We start from the raw sequence: 13,922 nt of genomic DNA on the forward strand, positions 1-13,922 counted from the left end.
ATATCTAACCAGTCTCAAAAATATATGACCAATTATCTTGCTGCATTATGACCACTATTCACTTGGTGAGTTTTGGTGTGGAAGAACAGAAGCACACAAAGTTAATACCAGCTGTTTGCAAATAGGTTAACCCGAGAATAGGCAGTTTGTATTGTTTCTTAAGAGATACTATCTAGGTGATTTTTGTTGTTGTTGTTGTTAATCACCATACCAAACAGCTAGAGAAATGTTAATATAAACACTTTAGTGAAGATTGTAGTCACATGGTCACTGATTTTAACAGAAAATAAGACAATATAGAATAAAAACCAAGGAAGGAAAATTCAATGAGAGTGTGGAGAAAGAAGGGTCTTCAGAGAAAGTCTTGGAAAAAAAGTGACAAAAACATGAATTTTGTTAAAACTTTTTAATATTAAAAAGTGGCATGAACTTTCTATGTAGAACAAAAAATCTTGGGAAGGCAAAATTGGACAAAATCATTCGAACAAATAATAGTGCTTCAAATGAATCCCATCACCTTGTGATGTTTCTTATAAACCATCCCTAAGCCAACACCAGATACAAGTACAATCCTAAAAAATGAGCAGCAGTCCAGGGCCTCCACATTATTTCATGCAGAAAAAACTGTTTAAGAAAAGAAGGACCTGTTCCTTTATATTAGCTCCTGCTTCTGAAGCATTATGACCCCTTTAGCAGGGTGCTCGCTCACATGCACTTATGATGGAGTGCCTTTCTGCGTCTAGTGCAACACCCAGGGAAAGGCATGAAGGCAAACAGAGCACTGCCCAGGACTCCACAACGCTGCCCCTGAAGGCTTACAAAACAGTAGTTAAAAGTTCTGGAGTGTGCACCACATTGCCAGCAATGGGATGTGTCACAATAGCAGATGTCAAAAGAGTTAAGCTAATATTTCTCTCTAAAGTACATCTGAAATAGAAAAATCTTTAATATACACCATTTGTAAACAAAATTGCACTTGATTTTGCTTCTTCAAATGATCTAAATCACACTGTAACAGTCTCTCTCTCTCTCCCTTTGTTGTCTGTTGTTGCTCTTTTAATCACTGATAGAACTGTGGCTCCTTAATGCAGGACTTTTTTTTTTCCCCCCTCTAAACTACCTCTGCAAGATTTAACCTTGGCTTCCCAGGAAACGCAAAGATAATTAACAATTTCACCCATCACCTATGTAATTCCCTAAATAAATAAAAATTACAGGCAGTTGCTCCTGGATATTACATATTATGGCGTTGATGTCACAGTTCTTCAGAGGATGTTAAATTTTTTAGTTTGACAGATTAAACAATTTAAACATTATAGAAGGTTTAGGAACAACATACACAAGTTGCATAAACATCCATGTCAGGGTGTGGGAGGGAAAGGGGCATCAATGCTGCAAATAAAAAACTTGTAGATTCTTTTCATCCTATGAACTTGTTTTCAAGAGAATATTCTCCTTGTTCCAACACCTCTCACCAGCTCCAGTGCAAAAAGATCAAGGAACAGATCAAGATCTCATTGCCTCCTTTAATCCCATGGAGCAGTGCAGTGACTAACACAGAAGCTGATCTCTTTCCAGGTCCTAGCGATCCTCAGTTGCAAATCTTCCCATTCTTTACTCCATTTTGGATCTTTCGAAGTGCGTGATCATTCGTTCCTAGGGAGGAAAAAGTTATTTTAAGTATATTAATTTTAAATGGTCTACATTCCAAATATCTTTTACAAAAATGATCCCAGGTTTTCTTAAGTACTTGCTTATGTTCATTAGCTATTTAGAGCAACGCTTCCTAATCATCTATGAAGATTTTGAAACATACAGATGTCCAAGTCCAAAGATTAACTGAAGCAAAATCTCTAGGCTTCTGGACAACAAGCCACCAATCAAAAGGAACTGTGTATTTTAGAGTCACTTAAGCTTTAATAAAAATGTGTACCTCCTGTGATTCAGGAATTTAACTTAACGAAAGAGTCAAGGATATGGGCAAAGATTTGGCTTCTACCATCTCTGCTATTGTAACAATAGTAGAAAGAATTGTGTCCAAAAATATAAGACTGTATAGACAAACTACAGTATATCCTGATTAAAATTACATTTGATGAAGAAGTTCTAGACATCTGTTGCACAACAATGCACATATAAATTAACACTTTGCACTTGAGAAAGGTTAGAATGGTAGATTTTATGTGTTTTCCATTATAATTTTTTAAAATCATGTAAAGAATTACATTTGATTATAAAACAGTATTTATAATATGCTGTTTCAATTGAAAAGATTAATGTAATACTATTAAATTTCACAGTAACTACACAGGAATTTTACTTTAGAATAGTCTTCATTTTTCCCAAACTCTGACAGAACTATAAATCCCTTTGTAATATTATCAATTACATCAGAAAATCTATCCTTTTCACATTTTTTTCTTAGAAATACCCCTCCCTGAAGCTCTCTGTTCTCCTGTTCCATTCTGGACTAACTGCTCTCCAAACCTGTTGCTCAGCTGTCACTGAGAATTTCTTACATCATCATCCTAGGAATTTATCCCTGCCTCTGTGTCAGATCCTTGATTTCCTGGATCCAAAGTCTTTCTCTTTATAGCTCCCTCATATTCATATATTTTATGAATAAACATCTACATAGTAATTTTACTTTAGAATACTTTCTGATTTTATTTTAGAATACATTTCCTGGGAAAGCACACATAGGATGTCAATTATTTTATTTTTTGCATGACTGAAAACATCTTTATTTTATCCCCAATTGATAATTGAGTATAGAATTCTAGTTTGAAAATAATTTTTCTCAGAATTCAAATAACATTGTTCTATTATCTTCTAGCTTCCAATGTTGCTGAAGAGTCTGATGTTGTTGAAGAGTCAGATTCAACTCTAGTCCTTTACCTGTTTCTCTTGTAATTCATTTAAGTTCTTGAACCATTTTTTTATACAGGAAAATATAAAACCATGAAGTCTGCCACCAAAAGTACTACAATAAACACATATTCCCTGAACAGCACAGCTGGGTTTCACATCCTCAGCCCTCTCTGGTTGAAATATGGACATCCAGAAAGTTGAAGCCAAAAGGGAAGTCCTGAAGGCCAACCCATTATAAGCAGAAGGTGGCGCCCAAGAGAAAGAACTGAGAATACACCACAAAAAGCCAAGTGTTCTGTAAGCAGGCTTGTCTGAATGGTAGAGTCCTCAGTTAATTGAATGCATAGAACAGCTAAGGCATCTGACACTGTGCTGCACCACACAGCAGGTCAGTGGGAAGTGAAGAAACCATTTTTTAACAGTCAATCCAATACAGTAAGTCACAATGGGCAAAGGCTTTTAAAAGGCTTTCTGAAATCAAGATAACCTAAACATTCAGAACATGTCTAGAAGAGGTTTCCATGAACTCAGACTGCAAGTCTTATATAAGACTTCATGAGAAACCTTCTAGACGAAGTGTATGGAACCATATTAGAAGACTAAAAATCAACATAAACATTTTGTTGTTGTTCAGTCTTGAAGTTGTGTCTAACTCTTTGTGACCCCATGGACTGCAACAACATAAACATCAGAAGTATACTAATTATCCTCATTATCTGTAAATAGTGACACAGAGTACTGATAGTAGGTAACAAAACCAGGCCATTACTGAGTCAAATAAATCAGTGTTCTTGAACAAAAGACTGATGACTGCCTATTAAGCCACCAGACACAAAGTTTATGTGTATATTATTTGATTACTAACCTCATCTGAATCCAGAAGGGCTGGAAGTGCTCTACAGAGAGAAAAACAAACTGATAAATGTAAAATAAAGCCATAAATGGTTCATAAAGAATAGTGGAATAATGAGTACAATTTAATGACATTTCAGGAAAAGACAAAAAACCCCACAAGAATCAGTTACTAAAATTGTATGGACTTTAATAGGACCAATGTTTAATTAACATGATAGACATCGAAAGGAACTCAAAAATTCCAAAAGGATTACCCCACTGATTTTAGGAAGACCTATAGCTAAATCTTTCTGAGCAGAAATGTCATCTGAATGAACAATCTGGATTACTTTCATTTGTATTAATACATCATTCCTAGTTTTTAGTTTCTAACATCTTTTAATGTTTTTAATACTTTAAATTATTTCCAATAATTTAATCTTTTACTTTCAGAGTTAACTACAAGCATTCTCATTACTATGTTCTTCAGCCCAATTCATTTAAAATAATAAAATACTACTTTGAGAAAGTATTCTTGTGGTAATGATTCAAAAACTTACACATCTGTCACAGAAGAAGGAACATTTTCTTCTACCCACTTTAAATCATCTTCCTGCTGAGAACACATAAATGCCAGATGTTACTAAAATGCACCAAAATATACATCTCAAGTAAGGATCTAAAGAGGTCTCAATTTAATCTTCTGTCACTCTGAATTAGTATATTCACATAACAGGACTGAAAACATAGAAGTCAAATAATTTAATTTGAAAAAGTAAACTATATATACGAAATATAAAATGGTATCTTATATCCCTAAATGCTTTCTTTTCAATAGTGTAATACCTAGAGTTCTTACTTCATGTAAGCTTTGAGCCTTAAAAATCAAATAAATTGTAAAGTCCTTTTAAATGTTGAGTGAATGCACAGTTCTGAAGAAAAAAAAAAGCTGATTGAAGAAATCTTGATCTTTTTTCTTTAAAAAAAATCAAAGTATAGTTGATTTACAATGCTGTGTTAATTTCTGCTATATGGCAAAATGTTCAGTTATATTCTCTCCATTATGGTTTATCAGAGGATTTTAAAAAATGTTATACTGGAGTATAGTTGAATTTCAATGTTGTGTTAGTTTCAGATGTACAGCAAAGTGAAGCAGTGATACATGTATCCACTTGCTTTTAGATTCTTTTCCCTTATAGGCCATTGAAGACTAGTCAGTAGAGTTCCCTGTGCTATATAGTAGGTCCTTGCTGTTTATCCATCCTATATAGAACAGCTTGCATTTGCTAATCCCAAACTCCCAATCCTTCCCTCCCCCACCCCTCCCCACTTCCAACCATAAATCTGTTCTCTATGAGTCTTTTTCTGTTTCATAGATAGGTTTGCTTGTATCATATTTTAGATTCCACATTTAAGTGACATAATACGGTATCTGTCCTTCCCTTTCTGACTTACTTAGTATGGTAATCTGTTCATTCATGTTGCTACAAAGGCCGTTATTTCATTCTTTTTTATGGCTGAGTAGTATTCGATTGCGTGTATGTACTACATCATCTTTAGTCATTCATCCGTTGATGAGTATTTAGGTTGTTTCCATGTCTTGGCTATTGTGAATAGTGCTGCTATGCACATGGGAGGGGGAGTGCCTGTATCTTTTTGAATTATGTTTTGTCTGGAAACATGCCCAAGGGTAAGATCCCTGGGTCATATGGTAACTCTTTCAGGAGCCTCCATACTGTTCTCCATAGTGGCTGTACCAATTTACATTCTCAACAACAATGTAGGAGGGTTCACTTTTCTCCACACCCTTTCCAGCATTTGTTATTTGCAGACTTTTTTATGGTGGCCATTCTGACCAGAATGAGGTAATATCTCATTATAGTTCTGAAAAAATCTTGATCTTTACTACAAAAAAAGACCACCTTAGGTTATTAATGAGGCTATGATTACACTGATGAAAACCATTACACAAAAACATCAGTATGGTCTGGAACTTTTTTAGGACATAGCAGAATTCTCTTGCTATCTCTGTTTTTAAAAATGTTAATTATACAATAGGTTAAAAAAAAATCACTAAGACCTGTACATAACTGCTAAGCTCCACCAAGAGTTAGAGGAGAGGGCAAAAAGAAAAGATATCATACTTACTGCTTTATTTACTTTACTATTTCCATTTGGTTCTTGCTTGGTACTTCTCATTTTCATCCCTTCTGTAGAAGAAAAAAAAATAAATATGGTTAACTATGTCAGTGACCACACTGACAGCAAAAATATATCAAGACCTTCATTTTAAGCTTACTGACACTAAATTATACTACAGGTAAGTTTCTTCATCTTTACATTTGTGCTGGAAAGTTCAAAGTAAAATTTTCAGCTCATCTATAGCACTGGACATTTAATGTGCCATTAATCACTGAACATCTTTAGATGAAGTTTCATCTAAAGACGGATACCCTTACTTTTGCTTTCCTCTAACTTTACCACATACCCAACTGAAGAATAACATGTTGTAAAAGAGTAAACGTACTTATATCAAAGTCTCTTGATTTTGATACTCACAATGTTATACTTCATTTACTCTATTTCTAAAAACCAGAAAAGAATATTAAAAGCACAAATAAAAGGTGAATTTTATCACTACCAAAGCTTTCTTTCAGCATAGGTTCCTTTTGTTCATCCTCCTCCTCTTCCTCAGACAATGGTGAAAAGGCAAACCTGACAGAACAAAGGTAGAACAGAAGGGAAAAATCAGAAAAGGAAAAACACTATTCCATTATCTGCATTTTACAGGACTAATTATGGAAACCTCAATCACAGTCATTCATAATGTCAGTTTCATGAATAACACAACAGTTCCCTCCCTTCAGAAAGCTCTCAACTGCTGCTCTGAACAAGAGAGAAGCAGGATGGTATCATATTCATGACTGCAGGCTCAGCCACAGGCTACTTGTGACCTTAGACAAGTTCCCTATTCTTCTCTGTGCCCCAGGTTCCTCATCTGTAGATGGGGATAATAATAGAACATTACTGTCATAAAGCAGATAAGTTATTTCAAATAAAGGGCTTAAAACAATACTTCACGGTAAGCAATCAATTAAATGTTCATTTATAAGCATAGGTACCACACAAGGGTAAGCATGTAATTCAAAATTTCAGCCTTCAAACTGGTAGTTATGATTTGGAAAGTCTGATCGTGTTGTGTTCCAAGTAATTTATCTTCCTTCGCAACTTGCAAGAGATTCAGCAAAGCTGCTACTGGATAGGTAATTCTCAGAATGCTTAGCTGTGCACTCATTCTGCAATTTTCATTTTACTGTTGCTTATTATTTTTATTTTCTTGTTTTAAAGTCTCCCTTACATTCCTATAAGCTAGGAATAATAGGGAACACCTAAAACCTGTTCAAGGGTAACTAACAAAAATTCACAATCCCAGCAATCCCAAGGCACTCACTAGTACCGAGTATATGCTGTGTGCCAGTATGTTCTTAAAAGCTCACCTTGTATACACAGAGAGATCTAGCCTTTGCCCCTGACTGATGGGAGGTGATCTCTATGTCCCTGGCATGTCCTGCCTGATACGAGTGTCACTGGTTACCCACTCTGGCTCTGGCCACAGGACAGTCTAACAATGTGATTTGTGTTAAGCTCTCTGATGGTCAAGAATCCACCTGCAATGCAGAAGACGTGGGTTCAATCCCTGGGTTGGGATGATCCCCTAGAAGAGGGCATGGCAACCCACTCCAGTATTCTTGCCTGGAGAATCCGCACAAACAGAGGAGCTTGGCGGGCTACAGTCCATGGGGTCGCAAAGAGGCGGACACAACTGGGTGACTAAACACAGCACATACTCTGGGGCACACAATATCACTTCCAGTCTCCAGAGGAACTAGCAACTAAAGATCACAGGCTGACCTCCAGGCCCTCCTTGGAGACTGAAGGTTAGCCATACAGGCAGCAGGTAATCAAACCCCAGTAGTGGCCCACAGGCTCGGGTGAGTTTCCCTCAGCTGGCAATACTCAGTATGTACTGTCGCTGTCACATATACAGTGCAACCAGGAGGAAGGAACACCCTCTGTGACTCCATGGGGAGCAGACAATTGGGAGAGATGCATTTGGACCCCTCCTGGACTCTGTATCGTAAGTCTCTCCTCCAAGCTGATTTTAATGTTTACCCCTTTTCTGTAATAAACTATAGCCATGAACGCAACAGCTTTCAGTGAGTTCTGAGTCCTTTTAGTGAATTATCAAATCTGAACTGGTTCTGCAAACCCCTGAACTTACAACTGTCAAAAGTGAAGACAGTCTTATAGGGACCATTCCCTCAGATTTTGCAGCTTGGCTAACTCCATGTAGCCAGGAACTTTTCTTGGTCTTTGTGGAATGTACTTCTGGTTTGAGGGGTGGGGTATGGAAAGAGAAGGTAGATAGTTCACAATAAATAAAGTATATACATTTTAGAAGATAATAAATGCACTGAGAGAAAAAATGGGGCAGAGGAGTATTGGAGGATATAAAAATAAATGTATGTAACTGAGCAGGACCCTCTACCATCTTCCTGGGATAATTCCTCCCCCCACTGGCCCCCTCCTCCCTGGCTCCAAATCCTCTGCTGGCCTTTTGTTTGTAGAAAAACTTTAGCTTCCTAGGCCTTCCCCGAATTCCAAAGAAAAAATTCAATCAGAGAAATGAGAAAATGCGGAAGCAAAGGAAAACAGTCAAGCAAGACAAAACAATAATATTTCAGCCATTTAACAAAGTCAAAGACACTTAAGTTCCTCCTTACGGGCTACATATAATAGTCTAAGCCATATCCTTTGAGCTGTTTTTCAGATACTGAAATCCCCACCAGGTGGAACTATGTGCTGCCAAAAGTATAGATCCCAGACTGGTTGGAACCAGAAGGTTGATGGGTACTGACTCCCAATTACCTCACCTCTAACCAATCAGAAAAATGTCCATGAGCTGATCATGCACCCATACCCCTACTCCCTATCTTTAAAAACCTTTCTCTGCTCTGGAGTAGGAAATGGCAACCCACTGCAGTATTCTTAGCTAGAAAATAGACAGAGGAGCCTGGCGAGCTAAAAAAACAAAACAAACAACAAAAAAAAACAAAACCTTCTCTGAAAACCACAGGGGAGTTTGGGTCTTTTAAGCCTGGCTGCCCAAACTCGTTGCTTGTGTTCTGCAATAAACACTGTATTTTGCTTCACCACAACCCAGGGTCAGCAGATGGGCCTTATTGTGCACAGGCAAGCAAGCCCAAGTTTGGGTTGGTAAAATGTACAAGGGTATTTATAACATTCTTATAGCTTATTCCTATTTTTAATGTTCCTGTGCATACAAGGTATTTATTTACAGTAATATTTACTATTACAGTAATACAGTAATATTTACTGTTTATTTACAGGCCATTATTTAGATTGAAGCTGGGTTTTTTTAAAAGTATCCATAATTTTTATTTTTCTTTTATCAAGTATAGATTACAATGTTGTGTTAATTTCTTCTGTAAAGAAAAGTGATACAGTTATACATATGTATACGTTCTTTTTTATATCCTTTTCCACTATAGTTTACTATAGAATATAGAATACAGTACCCTGTGCTATACAGTAGGACCTTGCTTATCCATTCTATATATAACAGTTTGCATCCACAGCAGGTCTTTAGAAGGATCTACTTATAATGATGCTCCATGGCTGATGTTCAGTAAGTTGGTACTTGAACTGTTGCCTCGCAGGTTAAGGGTGGACACTGTACCTAGGCTGTCTGTACAATGCAGTCTATAATAAAATGTGCTTTGCTTCTGGGCTTTCGGAATTTTGGTACATATTAGGTACAAAGTGGGGCTTCCCAGGTGGCACTAGTGGTAAAGAACCCACCTGTCAAGGCAGGAGACCTAAGAGACACAGGTTCGACCCATGGGTTGGGAAGAGCCCCTGGAGGAAAGCATAACAACTCACTCCAGTATTCTTGCCTGGAGAATCTCATGGACAGAGGAGCCTGACAGGTTGCACAAAGTCAGGTATGACTGAAGAAACTTGGCAGGCAGGAAGGTACAAGGTGCTTACGTGGCCAGGCCCCAATAATAACCTGAGTGCTGAGTCTCTAATGGTATTCCATGGGCAGAAACATTACTGTATTTTTTGTGTTGGGAAAAGAAGCACGCACGATGTATAAATACTTCCTTACAGGAGGAGAAGAACATCAGCAAACAAGGATTCTTCTATACTCTACCTGTGTCTTTTTCTCTTGCTGATCTCACCATTTTGCTGTAATAAACTTTGCTCTGGGATTTCCCTGGTGGTCCAGTTGTTAAGAATACCCCTGCAAATGCAGGGAACATGGGTTCCGAACACTGTTCTGGGAGGATTCCACATGCTGCAAGGCAACTAAGCCTGTGCTCCACAACTACTGAACTCACACTCTAGAGCCCACAAGACGCAACTGCTGGGCCTGCGCACTCCAGAACCTGTGCTCTTCACAAAAGAAGCCACCGCAACAAGAAGTCCACGCATGACTAGAGAAAGCCCTTGTGCAGCAGTGAAGACCCAGTGCAGCCAAAAATAAAGAACAATTAATCAATTTTTTTAAAAAAAGTACAACTGTATACTGAGTCTCATGAGTCCTTTTAAACATATGTGGCCTTGGGAACCCTGAAACACCCAAAGTGGAAATAGGCCAAATGTATTGTATGTACTGTATTCTATCAATATGAAACAAGTTAATTAATTGTAGTACATCTGTACCATGTAATATAGATAATGCCATCCATGAAAATAGATGGTTTAATTTAAACCAGTTGTCTTGTGCACTCCATAGTGCACTTTGAGTGAGTAAAAGAAGATTCCACATGTGAACAAGGAATATAATGTGGAAGAATACATCACATTAGGCTATTAACACTGCAGTTACAGGGACTGTGCACAATGTACTTTTAAAAAAGGAGAAAGGCAGAGAGGTAAAGCAAACATTTTTTTTAAAAGACTGAAGGGAAAATTCTTGAGTATAGATATAGCCAGCAAATGAGCAGATCAACAGATCAATTTGTAAAGGGAGGTGGCAGCAAAGACTGAGAAGCTGCCAGAAATGATAGAGCAGTGGCCTGCGTAGCACACTGGAAGACAAAGCTTCCAAGGTGGTGGCCTGCAGGGTCTGACCCAGAGTACGAGGAGGCAGTCAGCAGGAGGCCCTGGTCTCTGCGCAGCCTCATTAAGAAAGGCGGCAGAGCCACATGGAAGCTTAACACTTCCTGAGCCCAGGTCTCTTCAGCTCAGTGCAGCCACGAATGCTGAGATAAACGTGCCAAGGGAGAACGAAGAGCAATTTCTGCTCCTGGCCAAGTCAGTCAAGGGGGCAGCACCAGCCACCCTCATCCACCAGGTGCTGATGTCTATATATTTGGGGAATTGCTGGGTATGCCTAACATTAGAGAGCTGGTTAAGGGGAACTCTGCTTCCACATTGCAGCTGCTGATGGCGTTTCCTTGCGGGACATATGCTGAGCACTGAGCTGACGCTCAGAATCTTCCCCTACTCACTGAGGCTCAGAAGGATAAGTTTTGACACCTATCAATCATCAGCCTGGCTGTCAAAGGCGAGTATATTCTACATGCAATACTGTGGAGGCCTGCATCCTGCAGAACGTGTGGCATCTGGAAGGCTCTGAATGTGAACATGCTTCGCCTTCCAGCACAACCAGAGGCTAGAGGCTGATGATATCCAGGCACCAGGACCTCATTATCCAAATATAACCATGTTACTTTGAATTCAAATAAATTTCTATACTGACAATAAAAAGAGTATATATACATATATCAATACATAACATGACAGAGAAATAAATCTATGAGACGTCTATCTATTAAAAAAAAAATTAATGTAAAGCAGGGTCACCAGACCCTTGGTTATACCATCTCAACCTTTTCCCTCTTTGGTGGTACAGTTGTATGATATAAACTCATAACTGTCTAAAGCACAAGAAGAGAGGAGAAAAACAAGGAAAACAAAGGTATAGCTAATAACAAAATAAAGACAGCTAATTCCTAAATAATTGAGATTAGCCTACAGTTAAATAAAGCAAATTCACATATCAATTTTTATTCCACAGTCACTTAAGTTCTCATTTTACCCTTTCTGTTGTTACAGTAAGCTGAGCTAACAAACTATAGAAATTGTTTTCTCCTGGAAAGTAGATAGGTGATACTCCCATTAAAACTGTCACAATCTACTTCCCTTTTATTTACCCATACAAATATTAACAGAAGATGTCAGAACTGACAAGGACCTCCTATCAATAGGTATCAATTTCCTCCCTCATTATATGAAGAGAAAACTAAAGGCTCAGAGAGATGAAGAGAGGCAGCATGTCAAAAATCACAGCTCAAATTAACAGGAGAGCTAAGACATGAGCCCAATTTCCTAAATATGGACCCACAAAGTATCATTTCCATTATATGACACAGCCCCAACAGTGTCACTCCCTGAACCATGCCTAATTGATAACACATTCATTTAGTGGTTATCAGCTTGAATAAGAAGTGTCCCCAAACCTTTGGTTATTCGCTGATGGTCGCCAGAGAACCATGATGACAAAGAGGATCATGGAGAATAGCAACCGCCAAATGGCATCATCCACCCACAGCTCCCGCCAATCCTACCAAAAGGGGAGAAAAAATTTATATATTAATATATCATCTTAACCAGCTGTTCGCAAAGTCCTTTGCAAAGAACAAGAACCACTTATTTATTCATTCAGCTTATATTTACTAAAAGGGCTGGTTATGTGCTAATAAGCACTGTGCCACGTGCTTAGGATACAAAGTAAATGAACCTAATTTCTTTCCTTGTAGTGTTTACTAAAGAAAAGGCACTAAGCAGACAGAGTACCTGTCAATGCTTCATTATAGCTGAGAATCTTTAGGGAAGGGTTTTTAAACAAGGTAAGAGAAAATAATATCAGATTGTTATTTTTTAATAATTTTTAATTTTTTATTAATAATTATTTAATTTTTATTTAATTAATTAAATAATATTAATAATTATTTAATTTTACCAAAATAGAGCTTTAGCTCCCTCCAAAGAAATGTTACTGGCCATATTCTTTGTGCCCAGATCTTAAGGACATGGTTTTTACTCAGATCAGCATTATTCACACAAACTTAATGCTTAAGACTCTGGATTTCTTGTTTGAGAATCTTCAGTTAAGGCAAGATTGGGTTATGAGAGTCTCTGGTTATCATTTATAAAATTCTCTTGAACTACTGGTATATATCATATATGGTATATATAAAATACTCAGGAGAAGAGAAACATTCTAACTCCCAGAATGAAGACCTAACCCTAATTTTTTATAAAATGCAAACCTTACCACTGTCATCAACATAACTGTCTGTGTACAACAAACGGTACACTGTTCCTAAATGTATGTTGTTTGTTAACTCACCGACTGACAAGTCACTATCCTGAACTTCATGGTTGTCCAGATGATAAACACAATAGAAGCTAAAAGGAAATAGAAAAAACAAACCTGGTCAGTGTGAATGCTGGTTTATATCCCCCATTACATCCTTCAATTCTGGTTAAGTGGAATCTCACACATCCTGAACCCCCAAACATGATCACCACACTTTGTTATTTTAACATACTTATTCAATACAAAACTACTTAACTACTCGATATAAGGCCCACGATATGTACTCTTGTCAAAAATTTCTGTACTTAAAGAGTAGTATTGTTTAGTATCTAACTACTTCAGTAACCTTGAGAACTGGAAAAGACAGTAGTGAAAATATGGCTTTTCCCAGCAATATCAATAATTTTTTCCCCTTCCTTTATCCTTAATATTGTAAATGTTAATTTTTTTGTTAGCCAGTCAAATGGGGGGAAAGGGTTGATAAAATGACTGTAAAACAAACACAACTGTTGGTTCCAGTCATAGGCCAGACCTCACTATACTGGTTACAAGAGCCAAAAGGCAAAAAATAAGCCTACTTTGGCTATGGTCTACCTAATGCCTATATTTTACGCATGCTTAGTAACAGACGTGGAAGGAATATAAAGGCAGCATATCCTGACCTAAAATTCTATAACAAGGGAAGTATTAATTAATGTCTTCTAAAATAAATATGAATGCTATATGGCACTGAAACTAACTTGCCTCAAGAAAAAAGAATGAATACAGGATAGAGATATAATAAGAACTATATAAGAAAGTA

The 13,922-nt window shown here is 37.4% G+C and overlaps 1 protein-coding gene across 2 annotated transcripts in view; it reads right to left on the reverse strand.

The window, feature by feature from the left end:
- Positions 1-391: 391 nt before the first annotated feature.
- The window catches only part of TMEM87A (transmembrane protein 87A), a 38,940-nt gene continuing 25,409 nt past the window's right edge, over positions 392-13,922 (reverse strand). For both annotated transcript variants that reach the window (XM_061430896.1, XM_061430895.1), the window contains exons 14-20: positions 13,151-13,209; positions 12,258-12,361; positions 6,347-6,420; positions 5,854-5,915; positions 4,266-4,321; positions 3,737-3,767; positions 392-1,656 (exon numbers count right to left, since the gene is read on the reverse strand). In XM_061430896.1, the coding sequence (XP_061286880.1) occupies positions 1,615-1,656; positions 3,737-3,767; positions 4,266-4,321; positions 5,854-5,915; positions 6,347-6,420; positions 12,258-12,361; positions 13,151-13,209 (428 nt within the window). In that variant the 3' untranslated portion in view covers positions 392-1,614. The remainder of the gene's footprint in view (positions 1,657-3,736; positions 3,768-4,265; positions 4,322-5,853; positions 5,916-6,346; positions 6,421-12,257; positions 12,362-13,150; positions 13,210-13,922) is intronic.

The sequence above is a fragment of the Bos javanicus genome, chromosome 10, assembly GCF_032452875.1.
Source record: "Bos javanicus breed banteng chromosome 10, ARS-OSU_banteng_1.0, whole genome shotgun sequence".
NCBI classification, from domain to species: Eukaryota; Metazoa; Chordata; class Mammalia; order Artiodactyla; family Bovidae; genus Bos; species Bos javanicus.